Source organism: Balaenoptera physalus, assembly GCF_965194825.1.
Source record: "Balaenoptera physalus genome assembly, chromosome: 1".
NCBI lineage: Eukaryota > Metazoa > Chordata > Mammalia > Artiodactyla > Balaenopteridae > Balaenoptera > Balaenoptera physalus.
This window is the reverse complement of record NC_138882.1, coordinates 31,229,673-31,257,037: the sequence shown is the minus strand read 5'-3', so window position 1 is coordinate 31,257,037 and position 27,365 is coordinate 31,229,673. Positions and strand designations below refer to the sequence as shown.

At 37.2% G+C, this 27,365-nt stretch overlaps 1 protein-coding gene across 1 annotated transcript in view; it reads right to left on the bottom strand.

Annotated features, from left to right (window-relative positions):
• Positions 1–7,829, bottom strand: part of FH (fumarate hydratase) — a 41,027-nt gene extending 33,198 nt beyond the window's left edge. The window contains exon 1 of the mRNA XM_082470526.1: positions 7,654–7,829. Within this exon, the coding sequence (XP_082326652.1) occupies positions 7,654–7,785 (132 nt within the window). The 5' untranslated portion in view covers positions 7,786–7,829. The remainder of the gene's footprint in view (positions 1–7,653) is intronic.
• Between the last annotated feature and the right edge of the window lie 19,536 nt (positions 7,830–27,365).

Genomic DNA, 27,365 nt, shown 5'->3' with positions numbered 1-27,365 from the left:
ACCACAGAAATACAAAGAAACATGAGAGATTACTACCAACAATTATATATCAATAAAATGGCCATTAAGAAATGGACAAATTCCTTAAAATGTACAATCTCCCAAGACTGAACCAGGAAAAAACAGAAAATATGAACAGATCAATTACCGGTAATGAAATTAAATCAGTACTTAACAACAACAATAACAAACGAAAATCCAAGACCAATTGGCTTCACAGGAAAAATTCTACCAAACATTTAGAGAAGAGTAGCAACTATCCTCCTCAAACCATTACAAAAAACTGCAGAGGAAGGAACGCTTTTGAACTCGTTCTACAAGGCCAGCAACGCCCTGACACCAAAACCAGACAAAGACAGCACAAAAAAAGAAAATTACAGGCCAATCTCTCTCATGAACACAGATGCAAAAATCCTTGACAAAATAGTAGCAAACCAAGTTCAACAACACATTAAAAGGACCATACACCATGATCAAGTAGGATTTATTCCAGGGATACAAGGATGGTTCAATATCCACAAATCAATCAATGTGATTTGTTGAACACATTGATGTGGTTAATCAACCACATTAACAAACTGAAAAATAAAAATCATAGAGTCATTTCGACAGATACAGAAAAAGCTTCTGACAAAATTCAATACCCATTTAAGAAAAAATTCTCAACAAAGTGGGTATAGAGTGAACATACCTCAACATAATAAAGGCCATATATCACAAACCCACAGCTAACATTATACTCAACAGTGAAAAGCTGAAAGCATTTCCTCTAAGATCAGGAACTAGACAAGGATGTCCACTGTCACCACATTTAATCAGATAGTACTGGAAGTCCTAGCCACAGCAATCAGACAAGAAAAAGAAAAGGAATCCAAGTAGGAAAGGAAGAAGTAAAACTGTCACTGTTTGCAGAGGACATGATACTATACATAAAATATCTAAAGACACCACCAAAATATTATTAGAGCTCATCAATGAATTTGGTAAAGTTGCAGGATACAAAATTAATATACAGAAATCTGCTGCATTTCTATACACTAACAATGATCTACTAGAAAGAGAAATAAAGGAAACAATCCCATTTACAATCTCATAAAGAAAGAGTAAAATACCTAGGAATAAATCTAAGGAGGTTAAAGATGTGTACTCAAAAAACTATAAGATGCTGATGAAAGAAACTGAAGATGATACAGACGTGGATTGGGAGAATTAATAATTTTAAAATGCCCATACTACCCAAGGCAATCTACAGATTCAATGCAATCCCCATCTAAATACCAATGGCATTTTCCACAGAACTAGAAAAATAATTTTAAAATTCGTATGGAAACACAACAGACCCTGAACAGCTGAAACAGTCTTGACAAAGAAGACCAAAGCTGGGGGTATCATGCGCCCTGATTTCAGACTATACTACAAAGCTATAGTAATCAAAACAGTATGGTACTGGCACAAAAACAGACATATAGATCAATGAAACAGAATAGAGATCAGAAATGAACCCACACTTATATGGGCAATTAATCCATGACAAAGGAGGCAAAATATACAATGGGGAAAAGACAGCCTCTTCAATAAATGGTGTTGGAAAAACTGGACAGCTACATGCAAAAAATCCAACTGGACTACTCTCTCACACCATGCACAAAAATAAATTAAAAAATGGATTAAAGACTTAAATGTAATACCTGAAACTTACATAAAACTTCCAGAAGAAAACATAGGCAATAAGTTCTTTGACATAGATCTTGGTAAAATTTTTTAGTATATGACTCCTTGGGCAAGGGAAACAAAAGACACAAAAGCAAAAATAAACAAGCGGGACTACATCAAACTAAAAGCTTTTGCACAGTGAAGGAAACTATCAACAAAACAAAAAGGCCATCTACTGAATGGAAGAATATATTTGCAAACAATATATCTGATAAGGGGTTAATATCCAAAATATAGAAAGAACTCACACAACTCAACATCAAAAGAACAAACAACCCAATTAAAAAAATGGATAGAGGACCCAGATAGACATTTTCCAGGGAGACATACAGATGGCCAACAGGCACATGAAAAGATCTCAACATCACTAATCAACAGAGAAATGCAAATCCAAACCACCAAGAGTTATCATCTCACACCGGTGAGAATGGCTATTATCAAAAAGACAACAAATAACAAGTTTTGGTGAAGATGAGGAGAAAAGGGAACCCTCATGTACTGCTGGTCGGAATGTAAATTGGTGCAGCCACTGTGGAAAAGAGGTTTCTCAAAAAACTAAAAATAGAACTACCATATTACCCAGCAATACCACTCCTGGGTACAAACCTGAAAAAAACAAAAACACTAATTCAAAAAGATACATGCACACCAATGTTCATAGCAGTATTATTTACAATTGCCAAGATACAGAAGCAGCCTTAGTGTCCATCAACAGATGAATGGATAAAGATATGGTATATATACACGATGGAAAACTACTCAGCCATAAAAAAGAATGAAATTTTGCCATTTACAACACCATGGATGGACTTGGAGGGTATTATGCTAAGTGAAATAAATCAGACAGAGAAAGAGAAATATCACTTATATGTGGAATCTAAAAAATACAACAAACTAGTAAATATAAAAAAAAAGAAAAGAAGGAGACTCACAGATATAGAGAACAAACTAGTAGTTACCAGTGGGGAGAGGGAAGGGGCAATACAGGGGTAGGGAATTAAGAGGTACAAACGATTATGTGTAAAATAAGGTACAAGGATATATTTTACAAAACAGGGAACATAGCCAATATTTTATAATAACTACAAATAGAGCATAACCTTAAAAAATTGTGAGTCACTATACTGTACACCTGTAATTTATATAATATTGTACATCAACTATACTTCAATAAAATAAATAAATAACTTTAAAAAATCACTATGTTGTTTAACAGGAATCAACATAGTGTTGTAGGTCAATTATACTTCAAAAACAAACAAATAAGCAAACAAACTCATAGAAAAAGAGATCAGATTTGTGGTTACCAGAAGCAGAAGGTGGGGGTAGGCGGAATTGGATGAAGGCAGTCAAGAGTTACAAACTCCCAGTTACAAGATAAATAAGTACTAGGGATGTAATGTACGACATTATAAATATAATTATCACTGCTGTATGTTATATATGAAAGTTGTTAAAAGAGTAAATCCTAAGAGTTCTCATCACAAAGAAAAAATTTTTTCTATTTCTTTAATTCTCTATATGATATCATGCATATTTACTAAACTTATTCTGTCAATCATTTCATGACGTACGTGAGTCAAATCATTATGCTGTACACCCTAAGCTTATACAGTGCTGTATGTCAATTATATTTCAATAAAAATGGGGAAAAAAAAGTCTGCAGAGGACTGGTCTAAGCCAATAAGGAGAAGCCAATAAAAATAATCATTTACTGTGCTATGTAGCAAACACTTTTTAGGCATCACCTTATCTGAATTTCACAACCACCCTAGGAGATTTTACTATCATCATCCCCACGTTAAAGAAGGAGACACTGAGGCTACACAAGATTAAATAATCTCAGCAGATCACCCAGATAGCAAGAGGGAGGGCCTGAAACACTCAAACCCTGGACTTTTGGATTCTAAAAGCTGTTTGGATTCCCCTTTTTATCACTTCCATAAACCAAGAAAAGGAGGAAGTAACTCCAGATTGGCCCACAACAACCACTACCCTGTAGGATCTCAAGATGTACAGTTAGATTTTTCTCTAATAGAGTGTGCTTACACTGACACCACTGTATGCCAACTTGCAGTTGGGGTTTTATATCTCAAATGCACAAAAAAAAATTTTGCATAATGATCTTTGTTTTAAATAGCTTAAGTAAATATCCTTGTATGTTAAAATATACTTTGGTGCAATAACATTAGCAATGACAACAGTGGCACTGGACACACGAGCTAGGTTCTTCTTCCTCTCCATCACCTTGTTATAAGACAGCAAATAGTTACTGGCTCCAAAGAAAGGAGACTGGTTTCCATCAGTCATTTGTGAAATCAAGTTCAAGTCCTTAAATTTACAACATCATTTTTTGTGTTCAAAATTATTAAATTTTCATCATAAAACAGGAATAATGTTGTCACCTAAATAACAGGTTGCTATGATAAAACTCATAGCAACCTGGAAAGATTTAAATGAATAAATTTTACCTATGTTCTTCAGCTTAAACTTTAGAAAAATTAAAATTCTAACTCAAGAAACAACAGCCTACATCAAATTCTAGATCTTGACACTGACCATTAAAAGACGGCAGATGTCAATTGTGGCTGAAATCACAATCTCAGTAAACACTTCAAAAAATATACTTCCTGTCCTTACAGTAATAAAAATAAACATCCCAAATTTCCAACAACAAACATTGTAGCAGCTTAGCTAGCTAATGAAGTATTCCAGAAAACCAGAAAATTCTCCCTTTATTTAACCCAGGAAATATATAAGTTGCACAAATCTGCAGATCAGAAACTGAAGCAATAATGTAAAATACTCTGAAAGGCTCCAGGCTCTGTCAGAGGAGGCAATGCCTATGCAGGGTTGGTGTCTGTTAGACAAGCACATATACACAGATAGAGGAACAATGAAACAGGTAACTGCCAAATCTCTTCAAATGTTCTTCCCAATGACCTACAGAAGAAAAAACCTTTATTTTGTACATAAACACACATGTATATGCACACAAGCCTGAAACAAAAATTCCGTGAAAAAATCTGTCCTGTACGCCTATTTTCTATTCTATGCTATTCTGTCAAAAAACCAAAAACCAAAAAAAACAATGCTGTTAACTGCCCACTACATTGATTTCTCCACCCACTAATGAGTCCACCTGAAGTCTGAAAAACATGTGTATGATTTTCAAAACCTTCCCACATTATAAAGTATGTCACCTCTTCCCAGCGGCTTGGGGAAGAAGAGGAGGGCTGCTCACCTAAATTAATGAGAAAATTACCAGTGCTTCTGATGAAAAATGAGGTCATGATGGTATCTATTAAATATAAGTTTTAAATTCATATAATATAATACATTGTTACAAAAAACTAATTTCTTTGAAAACCATGTCTTTATATCCCGTAATTCGGAGAGCAGAATTTCTGGGAGAAGTATAAAGAGTTTAACCAGCTAGGCATGGGGCAGGCACAAATGTGCAATTTCCAGATGCCCTGGGAGATGAATGTTTATTCACAATCACTTCCCCTCCTGGAGAAGCATGAATGAATAATGTGTCCAGTGTTCACCGCAGTATGATTGCTATTTGGCCCTAGAAATACCAAGTGCTATTACCAACCACTAACTCCAGTAACCTCAGGAATTGATGAGGTTGTCTCCAAATTTGCATGCCAGTCTAAATCAGAAAGGCCAGCCAAAAAAATATAGGTCTCAGGCCTATAGTATATCCCCACGCATGTGTAAGATAACCATTAACTAAACCATGGTATCTCCTAAAGAAAATATAAAATGCCTTTCAGATTCTTATCCTAAGGTGGTTTAAAAGAATATGTCAGTGTTCAAGAAAATCCAAATCATTTCCTAGGCAAAAAGACTATCTCAAGAGATAAAAATCCAAAACTTGACTTCATTGTGTTTGGGCTTTCAGTTTCTTTAAAAAGACTTCTTAAAAAGTCTTTCTGTTCTTAAAATACAGGGTGACCACCAAGTCTTGAAATATTGACAACTACGTAATAAATGGTTTATTGATATTGCACTGTAACACAGAATATTATCTATGTTTCCAGACTTTACAGCCATCCTGAAGATCATAAAATAAACTTTAAAAAAATGTAGGACTTCCTTGTCCACCATGCTACCAAGGCAGTATCATAGCAGGTCTCCATTACATATTCTCACGCTCACTGTACTTTTTCTCCTCGGTATCACAGTGTTATTAACTGTGCATGACTTCTTTGCTTATTTAATATGCCTCAGTAGTCTGTAAACTCTGTGCCCATAGTGACTGTTTTACACACAGGGAGCATTCAATGTAATCTTCCTGTTGGATGAACTTCTTTGTGTTCTTAATTGAGATAAAAGGTAACTTAGGGCATTTAGGGTTATGTGAATTTCTTTGTTTTTTAAAAAAAATTTTATTAAAGTATAGTTGATTTACAATATTGTGTTAATTTCTTCTATACAGCAAAGAGACTTAGTTATACATATATATTCTTTTTCATATTCTTCTACATTATGGTTTGTCACAGGATATTGAATATAGTTTATTCCTTAACACTAGCAACGAGAAAAACTTTTAATAAAATCAACTCAGATTTTGGAGTTGAGAAGATTAGAGGGCAAAAGATGTATTTAGGATTATAAAAAAAAAAAAATCTATCCTCATCTAATGTTAGCTAACGTTACAACATTAAAAGCAAGGCAATGCTATTTTATTGACATTGACAGCGGGATAGAGTCAGTTCTCCAGCCTTCTATTCCCTTTTACAAAACACTAAATAAGTGAAAAACAAATTTTTAAAAGGCTCTAAAGTGGACTAAAATTATTCAAGCAGGGAGTTGCAGAAATATAAAGCACCCCTGATTTCGCCGTTTCAAGTAAAGTGATGTCATCAAATTACCTTACAGTTTATAGCCCAGAAAAATGTCTTGGGCCTTTGAAATACCTTAGATGGAAGCATGCATTTAATAAGCACTCACCATATCCCAAACTCTAAGTACTTTCACAGGGGCAATCTTGCTGAGTATTTGTAATTATTTTCATTTTACCGGCAGACACTGAGGACAAATATTACCTGCTCCAAATCCCAACTCTGAGTAGCAGACAAGGGTCTGAAATCACATCTCTCTGAATGAAAGCTCATATTACACAGCAGTGAACAGTGCAGAATTGTAAGTCTTCCTAAACTAGCATTTATTTCTCAAACTTTTCCTGATGATACACATGTGAGCATACGTATTTTATGCTTGTTGAAGCCCAAATTACCGAAGGTGACACTCTAAAGAGCAAAAGGGCTCATGTAAGTCAGGGTATCATAACCTGAAATTGGACCTTTAAGCTCCTTGCAGGTCTTTCTCAATAAAAAGTGCTGATTCAGCTGTAGTTATGTTATGGTCCATGCAATTTCCTCCAACGTACTTCAGGACACTCTGCCCCTGTTTCACATTTCAGGGTTCATACAAAAGTTAAGCGGGGAAAACCAGCCTAACAAACTAAATGGCCAATTTCATGAAAAGTAAAATCTCTTAGGTTCACAACTTTCAATCCCGCCTGGAGGCCTAAGAGCAGTTCCCTGCACAGCTGTGACCCCAGAAGCTAGCTCGGAGGGGCTGGATCCAGCTGGGCCCACCAAAGGCAGGGGCGGAGCAGCCCCCTCCGGACACCATCTCATCCCGGCGCCGGCCCCTCTTCACACCGTCCACCCCAGCACCGTTCCGAGGGCAGCCGCCGCGGGCAGGGGCGAAGCAGTGAGCGCGGCTGGGGCGGGGTCGGGGAGGCCCGGCAGGGTCCTGGCCAACAGCTGCCGCCCCTCCCGGGCGCTCCCCCGGCGGAAGAGGTGCCCCGGCCCGGCAGCGAAGTTCCAACACGCAGCCCAGTATCGGGACCTTAGGGCCGGCAGGCGGGAGGCCTGAAGGTCACCGCGGGGCGGCCAGGGCGGTTGGGCGGCACGAGCTCACCATTCGAACGACGTTCGGAGGCCGAAGCAGGAGGACTGCCGTGCCAGCCGGGCCGGGGCCAGGGCTGGGGTGGGAAGCTGGAGCGCGCGAGAGGAAACGCGAACGCGCGAGGAGCCGCAGCGAGCGATCCATAGCGCGGCTGCCCGGGTAGAACTTCCGGGGGCTATGGCCACGCCTCCGCACCGGCTGTCAGAACCCGTCCCTTCCACCGTCCTCATTCATATCCAATCAACGGCCTCAAAGCCGAGCTTGTGGGGCGGGACCAGTGGCCAATGGCCAGTGAAGCGTGAGGGGCGGGCTTAACTTCCTCACTGTAGAGCCCTGGGATTCCTGGGAAACTGGTGGGAAAGGAATGATGGGAACGGGAGTTCGTGGAGTCCTTGAACCAGTGTTTATTTGGTTTGGCTTGGTTTTACTGTGTTACTGTGCCTAACAGAGGTATTAGCTAATGAGTCAGTATTTGGTTGTTGGCGTAGCCTAGAGAGGAGAATTTACTTATTTATCTACCATGTAAACATTACATGTTCTATTTGCTCTTTTTTCATCTGTTCCAGATTACCTCTTCCGTACAGAAATGTTAGAAAACAAAGTATAGAGAATGAAATCATAATTATCCATAAAAAGTCGGGGCTTCCCTGGTGGCGCAGTGGTTGAGAGTCTGCCTGCTAATGCAGGGGACACGGGTTCGAGTCCTGGTCTGGGAAGATCCCACATGCCACGGAGCAACTGGGCCCGTAATCCACAGCTGCTGAGCCTGCGCGTCTGGAGCCTGTGCCCCGCAACGGGAGGGGCCGCGATAGTGAAAGACCCGCGCACCGCGATGAAGAGTGGCCCCCGCTTGCCACAACTAGAGAAAGCCCTCGCACAGAAACGAAGACCCAACACAGCCAAAAATAAATAAATAAATAAATAAATAAATAAAGTAGCTATTAATTAAAAAAAAAAAAAAAGAAATGACAAGGGAAAGTTGCAATTATGGAATTGTGAGGTGGACAAAGATGACCTCGTGTTAAAAAAAAAAAAAACAAAGCCAACACTACTCAGTTCGTTTAACTTGTTTTGAGGTCTGTACAGTTTCCTTTCTCTTCTTAGTAGGTACTCTAAGAACTCTATTTTTAAGTGTAATGGGGAAGATGTCCATAATCATAGGTGATTTCGGAATTTTAATTTTTTGCATTCAGGTTCTCCAAGTCTTTTGCATTGATAACGTATGTTTTCAGGTTAAAGGCATGTTGTTTTTATAGATGATGATAGGAAAGCAGGAACGGATATAAAATTGCATAGGAACCACAATTTTTCGTCTCGTTTTCTTCTTTGAACTGCTTGGAACGAGATGACAGTTAATCAAGAAAGAGAACCATTGGCTGATGTCCAGAAGTCAAAAGTCCAGGACCTGCAGAGCCAAGCTTCTTAGAGTTAGTCTCTGTCAAACCTCTTGGTAACACTGTTATTTTGTGGCTTATGAACTTGACTCGTATATATTTAAAATTTGAAAATTTAAATGAAAGAGCATAATAGTTGAACTACCATCTAAACATTCCAGAACCACCCCCCTCACCTCTTTGTATCTCAGTATCTCCTCCCTCTGTCAAACAAACCAAGATTTATTTAGAAGTTAGAAGGTCAGAATAAAAGAAATTCAGAGTAAAAGATAGTGGAATGGGGCTTCCCTGGTGGCGCAGTGGTTGAGAGTCTGCCTGCCAATGCAGGGGACACGGGTTCGAGCCCTGGTCTGGGAAGATCCCACATGCCACGGAACAACTGGGCCCGTGAGCCACAATTACTGAGCCTGCGCGTCTGGAGCCTGTGCTCCGCAACAAGAGAGGCCGCGATGGTGAGAGGCCCGCGCACCGCGATGAAGAGTGGTCCCCACTTGCCGCAACTAGAGAAAGCCCTGGCACAGAAACGAAGACTCAACACAGTCATAAATAAATAAATAAATAAATAAAAGAACGTGAATTTCTAAAAAAAAAAAAAAAAAAAGATAGTGGAATGGTTTTAGAAAACAATGAACCATCCATCCCATATGTTTATGCTTTCCACCATTAAAAAACAGACAACAGTAAACAAGAAGACAGCACACCAAGGTTTAGTGTGAAGGTAGTATTGTTAGCGTTGTCATCGGTTTGACAGAAAACTACAGAAACAAGCACTTTACTAGGAAATGCTAACATTTTGATATATTTGCTTCATACCCTTTGTAAAATAAAATAAATTACTAATAATGGAGTGGCATTTTCTTCCCCATCTTCCCAGAAACTGTCATTATTTTGATATAATATTCACCAGTGTACTTTTTGGTTTGCATATTGGTATGCAAACAACGGTTTTTAAAAATTTACAGTTTTACTGTTCTATAACTTAATTCTGTTTTTAACATCTAGCCATGATTTTTTTTACTTAATAGTATTCCATCACATGAATTTAGCACATTTTATTTATGACATTTTCTTAATAATCTTTTAACTTAACAGTATTTCTTTGAATGTAAAACTTTTTATTCATACAGTTTTTAATGAAGGGTAATTTTTTGCTGTTATACACAATGCTCCAATGATTTCTTTATAGTTAGTGTCTCTTCATTGGATAGCATCACTCTTTATTTCTGTTACTTGTTATTTTAAATTCTTTTAAATATTGTTTTCTATGCCAGTTTTTTTTTTTTTAATTAATTAATTTATTTATTTATTTTTGGCTGTGTTGGGTCTTCGTTTCTGTGCGAGGGCTTTCTCCAGTTGCGGCGAGCGGGGGCCACTCTTCATCGCGGTGTGCGGGCCTCTCACTGTCGTGGCCTCTCCCGTTGCGGAGCACAGGCTCCAGACGCGCAGGCTCAGTAGTTGTGGCTCACGGGCTTAGTTGCTCCGCGGCATGTGGGATCTTCCCAGACCAGGGCTCGAACCCATGTCCCCTGCACTGGCGGGCAGATTCTTAACCACTGCGCCACCAGGGAAGCCCTCTATGCCAGTTTTATAGTGGTTATTATTTGCTTGATATATGTTTCTCATTTTATTTTAGATAATTCTGTTTCATTTTATTTTGTGTGTATCTTCTGTTTCCACCATACATTTTAACTTAAAATGTTAACTGACAGATGTTTTATAAATGGGCTATTTTAATCCCTTTTAACAATCACCTATTGATACGTGTTATGATCTAGAAAATTTTCTAGCACTTATATGTATTCTTTTAACACTGAGAACAACCCTATGAGGAAGGTCCTATTATTATTCCTGTTTATAGAAGAGAAGATTGATGCCCAGTATCATACAACTAGCCCACAATCTTAATTATTTTGCAGGCACGTAGTGGGATTTGTTTTTTGTATCATTATTAATATTTCTCAGGAAATGGAGCCTGACACTGCAGAATGATTAAAAATAATTTTAAAAAATAAATAAATGGGTGTGGCAAAATTTATTTTCCAACAGCAATATCTCGCATCCCATCTGCTTTTCTACAGTGTGACTTTTTCACAGGTGAGTCTAAATAGTATCTTCCCCTTTAATTTAGGCTGGTCTTATGACTCACTGATAACCAATAGAATCTGAGTGCTGCTGAAGATAGGTCAGAAAAGGCTGTGCTACTTCCCCTTGAGTCTTTTGAGACATTTACCTTGTGCTAAGTCAGCCACCATGTAAAAAGTTTGACTGCCCTAAGACAGTTGTGCTGGAGAGGCCACAAGCAGGCATTCTAGTCAACAGCTTAGCTGAGCTCACAGCTGGCACCCAGCATCAATTCTCAGCCATGTGAGTGAGCCATCTTGGATATCCAGCCCAGATGGACTCACATAACTAAAACTGTTACCCAACTGGACTTGGGTCTGCTTGCCTGTGCACAGTAAAGCCAATCTACTGACAACGGGTTGTGGTGAAGGGAAGTGCAGCATTTATTGCAGGCACCAAGCAAGCAAGGAGTATGGGCAGCTAATGCTCAAAACCCCTGAACTCCCTGATGGGTTTCAGGGAGGGGGTTTTAAAGGGGAGATGAGGGAGAGGAGTCACAGAGAATTGTGCATGATCAGCTCATGCACAATTCTCTGATTGATTGATGGTGAGGTAACAGGGTGGTGTCACAGGGATTAACATTATCAATCCTCAGGCTCCAGCATTTGTGGGAGCTACATGCTCATGGTCATCATGCCATTAGCTTCTTCCATCTGGTGGTGGTTTTAGTATCTGTAAAACAACTCAGGAATGTGCATCAGATACTGCTATCTATATCCTTCAGAGAAGAACTAAATATTCTGCTATATGCCTGATTTATTGTTCAAATTGTTACCAGTTCTCCTGGCTCAACTGCTATTTTTTGTTACTACATGTTCACATTCTTTCAATCATTAATTTTTGAGCCAGACTTTTGCAACTCAGGGGAGCCTGGGACACTAAAGCTTTTCTAAAACAAGAGGCAGGTGGAGGACATTGGTAGCGGTTCTGTCCCAGGAAGGTCACATAGTGTCCTGCTTGGTTACAAATCCACAGATAGAACAGTTTCCAGACTGTGATCTCATTGTTGTAGTTTTATTTCTCTTATGTTATCTTCATTCTGCCCTTTTCTTTGTGTAGGCTTCATCTTCAGATTTTGACAAGATGGCTACAGCAATTCCAAACCTTGAATCTGCATGTAATAACTTTCAGTGAAAGAGGGTCTCTCCAGAAAAAATCCCCAAAAAATGAGAAAGAACTTTCCCAGAAGCCTTTAGAAACCCTCTCTTCCCACATTTTTAAGCTCTTGTTCTTTTCTTCAATATTCTTTCTTAGCTTTCTGCAACAGAAATATTAAATGGTATAATACTTAGATTATAAATTAAATCTTTTGTTCAACATTCATAGCATTATGCCCCATTTTCAGAATTTCAGCTGACTTTGACTGCCACTCTCAAGGGACTTGCTTAGGTTTAATTTCACGCTAGACTTAAGGTTGCTAATGCGGTTATAGTTGTACTGTGTTACTAAGAGAGGAGTACTTTACATTTATTCTTCATTTTCATTTCCATTCAAAGTCTCTGCCTACTTCAGGAAGAGCAAGACCAATTTACATTTATTCTTTATATAAGGAGTCATATGTGTAGCTTCCTGCTCACTGGAACCCTGTTTACAATTTATCCCAGGGGTATTTGGTTGCCTTTTACTGGGTTGGCACACTGTGTCACTAAGCCCAATGAGCCAGCTCTACCTTGTTTGCTGTTCCTCTTAATTTCTGGGGATATTGCACACTGGCTTTATAGAACTTCTAAAATTAATTTTTAAAAAGTTGCAACTAGTTGCTCTAGCCCTCTTGGACCCATCTTTCTCACCTTATTAATTTCCTGTGACTTCTGGTGAGCCTACTTCTAAAAGTAGAGAAAAGGTAGCCATTACAAGGAGTTTGTCAGGGAAGGGGCCCACTTCATTTCACATTTCCCATGACAATTTGTATTTTCTAGAGATCAAATAATGGCTCAATATATATCAACTCCTTTTTTTCCCTGTTATTTTGAAAGTGCTTTTCTGATTATTAATTTCTTCCTATTTTCTTTTGGTTTATTTTGTATTTCCTTATTTTTGCCACAACTTCCTGACTTAAGTCTAGTTCAGAGTTTCTGCAAGGGTGTGATATAAACCAATATTGCTACCTGTACATGACCCAGGAATGCAACATTAAGTAACACTGGCCATTATCCCATTTTCGATCTCTATTTAGTAAGAAAGAGTCTTTTAGGTGTATGTGCAAATGTTTATTTTACACTTCTCCAACACTTGCTAATATCTCTTGTAAAAAGAGAGGGAAAGCCTTTGGCTAAAGTTCATCCACAGGTGAAGAATTCAGCTACAATTTAGAATTTATTTGTATGTTTCCCTTCTATTTATCAATGAACCCGATTTCCCCTCTCCAGCAGCAGTATGATGTTACATTTTTATATAAATAAAATGTACATAAGTTGAAACAAAACTTTAAGTATATTGTGAAGGTGCTATACAAATGATTGAAATTTGGGAAACATTGACTTAATTTATTTTTGTTACTTAATAATGAAAATGTAATGTAAGTGCCTTTAAATTAATAGTTGACACTATACATCTTCATTTTAGGATGCAAGCTTTTATCTATGCAAAATATGTTTTTATTTTGCTTAGAGATTTGTGTGCATGGTTTTATAATTCTTTTTTTCTTTTTTTACCTTGAACTTTGTCTGATGACAATATTGACCTGCTTCATTCTTGTTGATATTTGCATGGTTTGTTTGTGTTTCTCTTTGACTTTGCTTTCTGTTCAAGTTATGGAACTTGATGTCCTGCCATGAAGGCCAAATGAACAATGCAGTGTTCTTCTCTTTCCTTTGTTCTAAATCTAAACACCTTGTTGACAGAATTTATAGTAAGTTTCTATGCTTATCAGTTAAAATATTCTCATTATCCTATAATAATAATATAGGACTATATATAATAATGTATAATAAATAAAAACTCTGAAGATTCTAATTTAAGACACCTCCCAGCCTGGGAGATTATTAGGGTATTTCTTAGAAAAAATTTAATAGAAAGGTTAGAATATATGGCTGTAAAAGTCCACAGAAAGTAGAGCAAATATTCAAAGAGAAGGAAAATGTGAGAGACAAGTTAATTAGAGGAACAGTTCAGTATGTCCAACATCTGAATAATGTTGGAAAACAAAGAGGAAGAAACTATTAAACAAATTCAAGAAAATATTTTAGAACTAGCAGAAATGACTTTTCAGAGTAAAGCTGTTAAAAGAGAAATGGAGGCAGGTTAAAAATTTTAAGAGTTTATTTGAGGAAAACTCGATTGTAACAGGGCAGCATCAAACCAGAAGTGGTTAGGAGCAATCTGCCGGTAGAAGCCAGGACAAAGACTTACATAGAGAAAGTGCAGAAGCAAAGGAAATTATCTGATTAGCTATAGCTTAAAGCCAGTTGGCTGTTTGTGATTGGTTATTCTTAGGTTTCATGTTCTTAACCTTGAAGCACTTACAGGCTTAGGTTTTGGTTTGCTTATATAGGCCACAGAAGCATTAGAGCCACTTAGGTCTAATGGTCGCCTTGTTTAATTAGTTTAACAAAGTCCACTAGTGCCAGAACAATGGGGAACACAGGCCAGAATCCCTCATGTCACCAATAAATGTAACAGCACTGGGAGCAGAGAGAAGAGCTTCTGGAGAGAAAAATAAGTCATGATCAAAGGATTAGGAATCTTCATGACTTCTCAAGAGCAACATTGGAAATTAGAGAATAGCTGACTGATGTCTTCAAATTGTTGAAGGAAAATCATTTCCAACTTAATATTCTATACCTAGCTAAATCAAATGTGAGGATGGAATAAAAATATTTTCACATAGACAAGGTCTCAAAAAACTTACTTACCATTTACTCTTTTTCAGAAAATCCTTGGAGAAAGGGCTTCACCAAAAGTAGGGAGTAAACCAAGAAAGGGGAAGGCATGGGCTTCAAGAAGTAGAGTCTCCAACACATCTGATAGATATTTAAAATTCCCTAGATGAGGATGTGACAGCTTGCACTTAACACAGAGAGCAACCATCCCAGATTGAAGCAAATTAGAGCATCCAGGAGCTATTTCTTCAAGAATATAAAATATCTAAAACCCTTGAATGTATTCTTAAGAGATTTAGATAACTGAGGGAGAGTTTGGAGATTGAATTTATGATGTCCTTGAAAATTCAGCAAAGAAAAAAAATACCATTTTTAAATTGAGAAATAAAAATAGTTGTATTTTTCAGGAAAGTAAACATAATCATTATTAAATTTGACAGGCCATAGTTACAATAAATTAAATGTTAAATATCAATCTAACCAAACTTTTGATGTAACAATACTGATAGAGAAATAGAGAAATGGAAAGAGTATAGGTGCTGGGAGAAAAGAAAAGGTGGAGAAAAACATTAATCTTCATCTTCAATGATAGGAAGTCATGATTTAATACCTAAAACCACAAACTAGAACAACCAAAAAGTCATAATATTGCATGCTATTTAGAGATATGGATATATATACCCTGGAGTTGGAAGTGATGGTTCTGTGCAAGGACAAATGGCAGAGAGATAAAGAGGATGATGACTGTTTATGTTGGCTATCTTGTAGAATTTTCTGATTTTTAAAACTATGTGGATGTACAGTAACTTTGAAAAACACTAAAATTAACAACCAAAAATAAATAAATAAATAAAAAACTAAGCAACTCTCTCTCCATTCCCTAAGAAAAATAAAGAAAAAAAAATCTACTAATGTGCTGGATTCCACACCCCATCAAGGACATTGCACCTTTAATTTTCCACTCTTCTTCCTACATCATCAGTTTATTTCTCTTTATTGGACCATTGCCATAAACTAATACTATAAACTTGCTGTATTATCTCCCATGTTTAAAAGCAAAACCAAACAAAACTGCCTCAACTTGCATCCCACTTCAACTACCTCTCCATTTCTAGGGCATATTTGCTCACCATCTACACTTCGCCTCTCATTCTCTCCTCAGTTTACTAGAGACTGCCTTCAGTTCACATCACTCCACTGATACTACTTTTGTCAAGTTCACCGATGACCATCAAGTTGCAAATCCAATGGACAGTGTCCGATATTTTCAGCAGCAGTGATGCAATTGACACTCCTTCCATTTGGAAATATCTCTTTCCTGATCTTTGCAGTATTGAATGTCCCCCTCTTCCCTTATCTAATTAGCTAGTCCTTCATGCTATTCTTTGCTAGCTCCTCACTTGAAGATGAGGAAGTGCCTCAGGGCTCAGTCTTAGATGACCTTTCCTTTTTCTTCTGTTAAAAAAATTTTTTTTAGTGGACCTCAAGTAGAGAGGGTTAAGTTAACCACACTCCTAACTTTATGGCTCATTATAAAGTCCATTCTTAATTTATTTTAATATTTATTTCCTTTTCTATTCATCCACTACACCTTTTTTCTTTTCAGACCTAAACACTCAGAGCCAGCCCTGCAAAGACAGAAGAAAACATAGAGATGTAAGTGCCAAAGACCTGGTGAAATGAATAAATAATTATAGAGCAAGCTGAGTTCATCTCAACTTCAACAGTATAACAATGATGAAAACAATAGAGCAAATATTGTATTAATTAATCTCTGCTAAATTTTAATTTTTTATAAACTTTTATTGTTCCCAACAATGCAGATTTTTTAAACTTATAAATATATGTAGAGAAAAGTGGAAACATTCAGTGTCCTCTGTAAAGTAAAGCATACTGTAAAGTATGCTCTGCTTGGAGTCATTCTGTTGGAAAAGGACCTGATTTAGGGATTAACAAATAATCAAATCCCAATGAGGATGAAATGCTGCTGCTCCTGACACAACAGTTACCCCATAAATCCCTAACTTGTCCCACAGCCTCACATTCTTCAGGCTCAGAGGAGGGGGAAAACAAATTTATTAATTCTTTCTTTCCCTCAAGAAAGCCTTCCATAGAAAAAGGGTGTGGTCATCTTTAAGTTTCCTGAAGCCCCTCTGAGGCAACTCTTTCTACCTGACGTTTAGGAAGAATAGAAAGACAAGTAGCTGTGGTCGAAACTGTAGCTTTGTAATAGTTAAATTTGTTCAATCTTTTGATGCCCTTTCTCTTATCAGACACCCAAGGCCCTCATGCCATCCTTCAATTTATAAAGTTATTGACTATGTTACTCTACTCAGATCTGTTTTCTCCTGCCCAACCTCAAACAAAGAATTATCTCTTTCATTCTCCTCCAACCCAAAGAACATCAAATCCACATTATTCAGGTGTTATGAAATGTAGCTACTTTATAATTCAAATGTCATTTAGTTTTGTATTGTCAAAAAGAGAAAAAAAGGAAAAGGCAAGATGAGACTTGAAGATTGTCACCTAACTGGAGAAACAGTCAAGTAATACTGACTCTCCCTGTTACAGGGACTGGGGAAATTCCTGGGAGGCAATAATACAAAGTCATTTTACTTGTTCTACTGAGAGTGAACTGAGACAAGAGCTGGGACTTGCTACCGAAGTAATAATGATCATTACGTATCAGTCCACTAGCATGTTGTTTATAGGCTGCATAGAACCACATGATTCATTATTAATCTCTTATCTAGTTGCTTGATGCATGTTTCTTTGGCTCAGACCTGGAAAGTTACTTGATCCACCTCATTAATGATCTAGAAACATCACAGAATAACAGTTATCAGCATCCTCATAGTTAATCTCAATGTCATAAAACATTGTTTTAACTAGATCATTTGTGAAGTGGGTCAACAATATGTCATATATAAGAGTTAGGTTTTGAAATTTTTTAAATGATTTTTTGAAATAATGGAAGCAGTCAGAGTGTTACTCAGGTAATAATATACTATCAGATGTGCTTTTTGAGCAGAAGAGAAAGAGTAAGTTTACAGTTATCAAGCAGAGAATTATATGTAAACTTCAGGCTATCTTATTTGTGACTGATCTGCCAATGAGTACTTCCATAAGAATTTGTCTTTCAGACGAATAACGTTCAAAATGGGCACATCATGTGTTGTGGAAAAAAACTCCTAGGCTGAAAGAGAGCAAATAGTTGAAGATAACTAGTTTAGTCTCATAAGGGACATATAGACACCAAAGGAACAACTATTTCAGAAACAGACAGCCCTTGCTAATTCTACACACCGAATGAGTGCGAAATCACCCACAGGCACTCGGCAGAAGCAGAAATACTCTCTAAGGCAATATACTGATATCTGAAGCTTCAAACTACTGCAGTCCTTTTTCTTTTTTTAAGTCATCATTTCTTTTTTTATTGAAGTATAATTCATTTACAACGCAGTGTTAATTTCTGCTGTATAGCAAAGTGATTCAGTTATACATACATATTATTTTTCATATTCTTTTCCTTTACTGTTTATTACAGGATATTGAATATAGTTCCCTGTGCTATACAGTAGGACCTTGTTGTATAGTAGTTTGTATCTGTTAATCCCAAACTCCTGATTTATCCCTCCCCCACCCCCTTTCCCCTTTGGTAACCATAAGTTTGTTTTCTATGTCTGTGAGTCTGTTTCTGTTTTGTAAATAAGTTCATTTGTATTATATTTTAGATCCCACATATAAGTGATATCATATGGTATTTGTCTTTCTCTTTCTGACTTACTTCACTTAGTATGATAATCTCAAGGTCCATTCATGTTGCTGCAAATGGCACTGTTCATTCTTTTTAATGGCTGAGTAATATATATATATATATATATATATATATATATATATATATATATATATATATATATATATATCCATTCATCTGTTGATGGACATTTAGGTTGCTTCCATGTCTTGGATATTGCAAATAGTGCTGCTATAAAAATTAGGGTGCATGTATCTTTTTGAACCATGGTTTTCTCTGGATATATACCCAGGAGTGGGATTGCTGGATCATATGGCAACTCTAGTTTTTTGAGGAACCTCCATACTGTCTTCCATAGTGGCTGCAGCAATTTACATTCCCACCAACAGTGTAGGAGAGTTCCCTTTTCTCCGTACCCTCTCCAGCATTTATTATTTGTAGATTTTTAATGATGGCCATTCTGTGGAGTGAGGTGGTATCTCATTTAGTTTTGCTTTGCATTTCTCTAATAATTAGTGATGTTCAACATCTTTTCATGTGCTGGTTGGCCACCTGTATGTTTGGAGAAATGTCTATTTGGTTCTTATGCTCATTTTTAAAAATTGGCTTGTTTGGTTTTTTTGGTATGAGTTGTATGAGTTGTTTGTATATTTTGGAAATTAAGCCCTTGTTTGTCGCATTGTTTGCAAATATTTTCTCATATTCCACAGGTTGTCTTATCGTTTTGTTTCCTTTGCTGTGCAAAAGCTTTAAAGTTTAATTTGATCACATTTGTTTATTTTCATTTTATTTCTATTGCCTTGGGAGACTGACCTAAGAAAACATTGCTATGATTTATGTCAGAGAATGTTTTGCCTATATTCTCTTCAAGGAGTTTTATGGTGTCATGTCTTATATTTAAGTCTTTAAGCCATTTTGAGTTTATTTTTGTGCTGGTATGAAGGAGTGTCCTAACTTCATTGATTTACTTGTGGCTGTCCAGGTTTCCCATCACCGCTTGCTGAAGAGATTGTCTTTTCTCCGTTGTATACTCTTGCTTCCTTTGTCATAGATCAATTGACTGTAGGTCAGTCGGTTTATTTCTGGGCTCTCTATTATGTTCCATTGATCCATATGTGTGTTTTTTTGCCAATACCACATTGTTTTGGTTACTGTAGCTTGTAGTGTTGTCTGAAGTCTGGGAGGGTTACACCTCCAGGTTTGTTCTTTTTCCTCAGGTTTGTCCTTTCCTTGCTTTGAAAATTCTGGGTCTTTTATGTTTCCATAAAAATTTTAGGATTACTTTTTCTAGTTCTGTGAAAAATGTTATGGGTAATTTCTTAGGGATTGCATTAAGTCTGTAGATTGCTTTGGGTAGTATGGTCATTTTAACAATGTTAATTCTTCCAATCCAAAGGCATGGGATATCTTTCCATTTCTTTGAATCATTTTCAGTTTCCTTTATCAATGTTTTATACTTCTCAGCATGTAAGTCTTTCACCTCCTTGGTCAGGTTTATTCCTATGTATTTTATTTTTTTGATGTGATTTTAAAAAGGATTTTTTTTTTTTACATTCTCTTTCTGATATTTCATTGTTAGTGTAAAGAAATGCAACTGACTTCTGTATATTAATCTTGTATCCTGCTACCTTGCTAAATCTTTTTATCAGTTTTATTAGTTTTTGTGCAGAGTCTTTAGGGTTTTCTATATATAGAATCATGTCATCTGCAAATAATGACAATTTTACCACTTCCCTTCCAATTTGGATACATTTTCTTTCTTTTCTTGTCCAATTGCTGTGGCTGGGACTTCCAATACCATGTTGAATAGAAGTGGTGAGAGTGGGCAACCTTGTCTTGTTCCAGATTTTAGGGGGAACGCTTTCAACTTTTAACCATTGAGTATTATGTTGGCTGTGGGTTTGTCATAAAAAACTTTTATTATATTGAGATATGTTCCTTCTTATACACACTTTAGTAAGAATTTTTATCACGATGGATGTTGAATTTTATCAAGTGCTTTTTCTGCATTTATTGAGATGATCATGTGGTTTTTGTCTTTTCTTTTGTTGATGTGGTATATTATGTTGATTGATTTGCATATGTTGAACCATCCTTGTGACCCTGGGATGAATCCAACTTGATCATGGTGTATAACCCCTTTTATGTGTTGTTGGATTTGGTTTGATAATATTTTATTGATGATTTTTACATCTGTATTCATCAAAGATATTGGCCTATAATTATATTATTTGGTATTGTCTTTGCCAGGTTTTGGTATCAGGGTGATGGTGGCTTCATAGAATGACTTTGGGAGTGTTCCCTCCTCTTCAGTCTTTTGGTAGAGTATGAGAAGGGTCAGTATAATTTCTTCTTTGTATGCTTGGTAGAATTCCCCAGTGAAGCCATCTGGTCCTAGACTTTTGTTTGCAGGGAGGTTTTTTTTTGTTTTGTTTTTTTGTTTTTTTGTTTTTGTTTTTTTACATATTCTCTTTCCCTTCTAGTGATTGGTCTGTTCAAATGATCTCTTCCTTCTTGATTCAGTTTTGGTGGGCTGTATGTTTCTATAAAATTGTCCATGAAGTAATGGTTGTCCAATTTGTTGGCATATAATTGTTCATAGTGTTCTCTTGTGGGTTTTTTTGTATTTCTTCAGTACCCATTATTATTTCTCCTCTTTCATTTCTTATTTTGTTTATCTGGGTCCTCTTTTCTTCTTGGTGAGCCTGGCTAGATGGTTTGTCAATTTCTTTACCCTTTCAAGACCAGGTCTTGGTTTTATTGATTTTTTTCCATTTTTTAAAATCTCTATTTTATTTATTTCCTCTCTGAACTTTATTAGGTCCTTCTATTTGCTGACTCTAGGTTTTATTTGTTCTTTTTCTAAATTCTTTCAGGTGGTAGTTTAGATTGTTTATTAGAGATTTTTCTTGTTTTTTGAGGAAAGCCTCTATCACTGTGAACCTCCCTCTAAGGACTGCTTTTGCTGCATCCCATAGATTTTGTATGGTTGTATTTTCATTGTCATTTGTCTTGAAGTATTTTTAAATTTCCTCTTTTATTTCATTGTTGACCCATTGGTTTTTTTAGTACCGTGTTTTTTAGTCCCTGTGTAATTTGCTTTTTCCCCCTCTTTTCTCTTTCTGTGATTGATTTCTAGTTTCATGCCACTGTGGTCAGAAAGGATGCTTGAAATAATTTCTATCCTCTTAAATTTGTTGAGGCTTGTTTTGTTCCTAGTATGTAGTCTATTCGAGAGAATGTTCCATGTGCACTTGAAAAGAATGTGTATTCTGGGCTCTATTCTTTCTGATTTTTTAAAAAATTTTTCTAAATTTCATTTATTTATTTGTTTCTTTATTTTTATACAGCAGGTTCTTACTAGTTATCTATTTTATACATATTAGTGTATATATGTCAATCCCAATCTCCCAATTCATCCCACCACCACAACCTCCACCCCCTGCTTCCCCCCCTTGGTGTCCATATGTTTGTTCTCTACATCTGTGTCTTTATTTCTGCCTTGCAAACTGGTTCGTCTGTGCCCTTTTTCTAGATTCCACATATATGTGTTAATATACGATATTTGTTTTCCTCTTTCTGACTAACTTTACTCTGTATCACAGTCTCTAAATCCATCCATGTCTCTACAAATGACCCAATTTCGTTCCTTTTTATGGCTGACTAATATTCCATTGTGTATATGTACCACATCTTCTTTATCCATTCATCTGTCAATGGGAATTTAGGTTGCTTCCATGACTTGGCTATTGTAAATAGTGCTGCAATGAATATTGGGGTGCATGTGGCTTTTTGAATTATGTTTTTCTCTAGGTATATGCCCAGTAGTGGGATTGCTGGGTCATATGGTAATTCTATTTTTAGTTTCTTAAGGAACCTTCATACTGTTCTCCATAGTGGCTGTATCAATTTACATTCCCACTAACAGTGCAAGAGGGTTCCCTTTTCTCCACACCCTCTCCAGCATTTGTTTTTTGTAGATTTTCTGATGATGCTCATGCTAACTGGTGTGAGATGATACCTCATTGTTGTTTCGATTTGCATTTCTCTAATGATTAGTGATGTTGAGCATCTTTTCATGTGTCTCTTGGCCATCTGTATATCTTCTTTGGAGAAATGTCTATTTAGGTCTACTGCCCATTTTTGGATTGGGTTGTTTGTTTTTTTGATATTGAGCTGCATGAGCTGCTTGTAAATTCTGGAGATTATCTTTTGTCCATTGATTCATTTGCAAATATTTTCTCCCATTCTGAGGGTTGTCTTTTCATATTGTTTATCGTTTCCTGTGCTGTGCAAAAGGTTTTCAGTTACTTAGGTCCCATTCATTTATTATTGTTTTTATTTCCATTACTCTAGGAGGTGGGTCAAAAAAGATCTTGCTGTGATTAATGTCAAAGAGTGTTCTTCCTGTGTTTTCCTCTAAGAGTTTTATAGTGTCCAGTCTTATATTTAGGTCTTTAATCCATTTGGAGTTTATTTTTGTGTATGGTGTTAGGGAGTGTTCTAATTTCATTCTTTTACATGTAGCTGTCCAGTTTACCCATCACCACTTATTGAAGAGTCTGTCTTTTCTCCATTGTATCTCCTTGCCTCCTTTGTCATAGATTAGTTGACCATAGGTGTGTCAGTTTATCTCTGGGCTTTCTATCCTGTGCCATTGATCTATATTTCTGTTTTTGTGCCAGTACGATATTGTCTTGATTATTGTAGCTTTGTAGTATAGTCTGAAGTCAGGGACTCTGATTCCTCCAGCTCCGTTTTTTTCCCTCAAGATTGCTTTGGCTATTCGGGGTCTTTTGTATCTTCATACAAATTTTAAGATTTTTTGTTCTAGTTCTGTAAAAAAATGCCATTGGTAATTTGACAGGAATTGCATTGAATCTGTAGATCGCTTTGTGTAGTATAGTCATTTTCACAATACTGATTCTTCCAATCCAAGAACATGGTATATCTCTCCATCTGTTTGTGTCATCTTTGATTTCTTTCATCAGTGTCTTATAGTTTTCTGAGTACAGGTCTTTTACCACATTTGGTAGGTTTATTCCTAGGTATTTTATTCTTTTCATTGCAGTGGTGAATGGGATTGTTTCCTTAATTTCTCTTTCCAATCTTTCATTGTTAGTGTATAGGAATGCAAGAGATTTCTGTGCATTAATTTTGTATCCTGCAACTTTACCAAATTTATGATTAGCTCTAGTAGTTTTCTGGTGGCATCCTTAGGGTTTTTTATGTATAGTATCATGTCATTTGCAAACAGTGAGAGTTTTACATCTTCTTTTCCAATTTGTATTCCTTTTATTTCTTTTTCTTCTCTGATTGCCATGGCTAGGACTTCCAAAACTATGTTGAATAATAGTGGCGAGAGTGGACATCCTTGTCTTGTTCCCAGTCTTAGAAGAAATTCTTTCAGTTTTTCACCATTGAGAATGATGTTTGCTGTGGTTTGTCATATATGGCCTTTATTATGTAAAGGTAGCTTCCCTGTATGCCCACTTTCTGGAGAGTTTTCATCCTAAATGTGTGTTGAATTTTGTCAAAAGTTTTTTCTGCATCTATTGGGATGATCATATTGTTTTCATTCTGAGGTGAGGTGTTAAAGTCCCCCACGATTATCTGTTCATAATTTTGTTCGCTTATTTGTTTGTTACTGTCTATTTCCTCTTTTGGCTGTTGGCATTTGCCTTATGTATTGAGGTGCTCCTATTTTGGGTGCAATTTACAATCGTTATATCTTCTTCTTGGATTGATCCTTAGATCATTATGTAGGGTCCTTCCTTTGTCTTGTAACATTCTTTATTTTATAGTCTATTTTATGTGATATGAGTATTGCTACTCCAGCTTTCTTTTGATTTCCATTTGCATGGAATATCTTTTTCCATCCCCTCACTTTCAGTCTGTATGTGTCCCTTGAAGTGGGTCTATTGAAGGCAGCATATATACAGGTCTTGTTTTTGTATCCGTTCAGCCAGCCTGTGTCTTTTGGTTGGAGCATTTAATCCATTCACGTTTAAGGTAATTACCGATATGTATGTTCCTATTACCATTTTCTTAATTGTTTTGAGTTTGTTTTTGTAGGTCCTTTTCTTCTCTTGTGTTTCCCACTTAAAGAAGTTCCTTTAGCATTTGTTGTAGAGCTGGTTTGGTGGTGCTGAATTCTCTTAGCTTTTGCTTTTCTGTAAAGCTTTTGATTTTTCTGTCGAATCTGAATGAAATCCTTGTTGGGTGCAGTAATCTTGGTTATAGGTTCTTCCCTTTCATCACTTTAAATATATCATGCCACTCCTTTCTGGCTTGTAGAGTTTCTGCTGAGAAATCAGCTGTTAACCTTATGGGAGTTCCCTTGTATGTTATTTGTCATTTTTCCCTTGTTGCTTTTAATAATTTTTCTTTGTCTTTAATGTTTGTCAATTTGATTGCTATGTGTCTCAGCATGTTTCTCCTTGTATTTATCCTGCCTGGGACTCTCTGCATTTCCTGGACTTTGGTGGATATTTCCTTTCCCATGTTAGGGACGTTTTCAACTATAATCTCTTCAAATATTTTCTCGGTCCTTTTTGTCTCTCTTCTCCTTCTGGGACCCCTATAATGTGAACGTTGGTGCATTTAATGTTATACCAGAGGTCTCTTAGGCTGTCTTCATCTCTTTTCATTCTTTTTTCTTTATTCTGTTCCATGGCATTGATTTCCCTCCATTCTCTTTTCCAGGTCACTTATCCATTCTTCTGCCTCAGTTGTTCTGCTATTGATTCCTTCTAGTGTATTGTTCATTTCAGTTATTGTATTGTTCATCTCTGTTTATTTGTTGTTTAATTCTTCTATGTCTTTGTTAAACATTTCTTGCATCTTCTTGATATTTGCCTCCATTCTTTATCCAACTTCCTGGATCATCTTCAGTATCATTATTCTGAATTCTTTTTCTAGCAGGTTGCCTATTTACACTTTATTTAGCTGTTTTTCTGGAGTTTTATCTTATTGCTTCATCTGGTACATAGTCCTTTGCCTTTTCATTTTGTGTATCTTTTTGTGAATGTGGTTTTCGTTCCACAGGCTGCAGAATTGTAGCTCTTCTTGCTTCTGCTGTTTGCCCTCTGGTGGATGAGGCTATCTAAGAGGCTTGTGCAAGGTTCCTGATGGGAGGGACTGGTGGTGGGTAGAGCTGGGTGTTGCTCTGGTGGGCAGAGCTCAGTAAATCTTTAATCCACTTGCCTGCTGACAGGAGGAGCTGGGTTCCCTCCCTGTTTGTTGTTTGGCCTGAGGCGACCCAGCACTGGAGGCTACAGGCTCTTTGGTGTGTCTAATGGTGGACTCCAGGAGGGTTCATGCCAAGGAATACTTCCCAGAACTTCTGCTGCCAGTGTCCTTGTCCTTTCAGTGAGCCACAGCCACCACCCCCCCCGCCTTTACGTATTCTCTTTCCCACTGCTTTATGTGTGCCCTCCAAGAGTGGAGTCTCTGCTTTCCCCAGTCCTGTCAAAGTCCTGAAATCAAATCCCGTTAGCCTTCAAAGTCCAATTTCCTGGGAATTCCTCCTCTTGTTGCCAGACCCCCAGGTTGGGAAGCCTGACCTGGGGCTCAGAACCTTCACTCCAGTGGGTGGACTTCTGTGGTATAATTGTTCTCCAGTTTGTGAGTCACCCACCCAGTGGTTCTGGGATTTGATTTTATTGTGATTGTACCCCTCCTACCGTCTCATTTCAGTTTCTCCTTTGTCTTTGGATGTGGGTGTCTTTTTTGGTAAGTTCCAGTGTCTTCCTGCTGATGATTGTTCAGCAGTTAGTTGTGATTCTGGTGCTCTCACAAAAGGGAGTCTCTGAGCTTTTTTTGCATGTAATGTCCTGAAAATATCAAGTCTAACTGTTCTATTGTGTCATTTAGGATCTCTGTTGCCTTACTGATTTTGTCTTGAAGATCTGTCCATTGATGTTAGTGGGGTGTAAAAGTCTCCTAATATGATAATATTCCATTCAATTTCTCCCTTTATGTCTCTCAGTATTTGTTTTATATATTTAGGTGTTCCTATGTTGGCTGCATATATGTTAATGAGTGTAATACCCTCTTATTGATCCCTTTATCCTTGTCTAGTGTCCTTCTTTATCTTTCTTTATGTCCTTTGTTTTAAAGTCTATTTTGTCTGACATGACTGTTGCTACCCTGACTTTCTTATCATTTCCATTTCATGAAATATCTTTTTCCATCTCCTCACTTTCAATCTGTGTGTCGTTTGCCATAAAGACAGCAAGTTGTAGGCTCTTGTTTTATTATCCAATCTGCCATTCTGTTTTTTGACTGGAGCATTTAATCCATTGACATTTAAGGTAAATTTGATTAGATATGTATTTCTTCCCTTTTTTTTTTTTAAATTATTATTTATTTATTATTTTATTTTGGCTGTGTTGGGTCTTCATTTCTGTGCGAGGGCTTCCTCTAGTTGCGGCAAGCGGGGGCCACTCTTCATCGTGGTGCGCAGCCCTCTCACCGTCGCGGCCTCTCTTATTGCAGAGCACAGGCTCCAGATGCGCAGGCTCAGCAGTTGTGGCTCACAGGCCCAGTTGTTCCGCGGCATGTGGGATCTTCCCAGACCAGGGCTCGAACCCGTGTCCCCTGCATTGGCAGGCAGACTCCCAACCACTG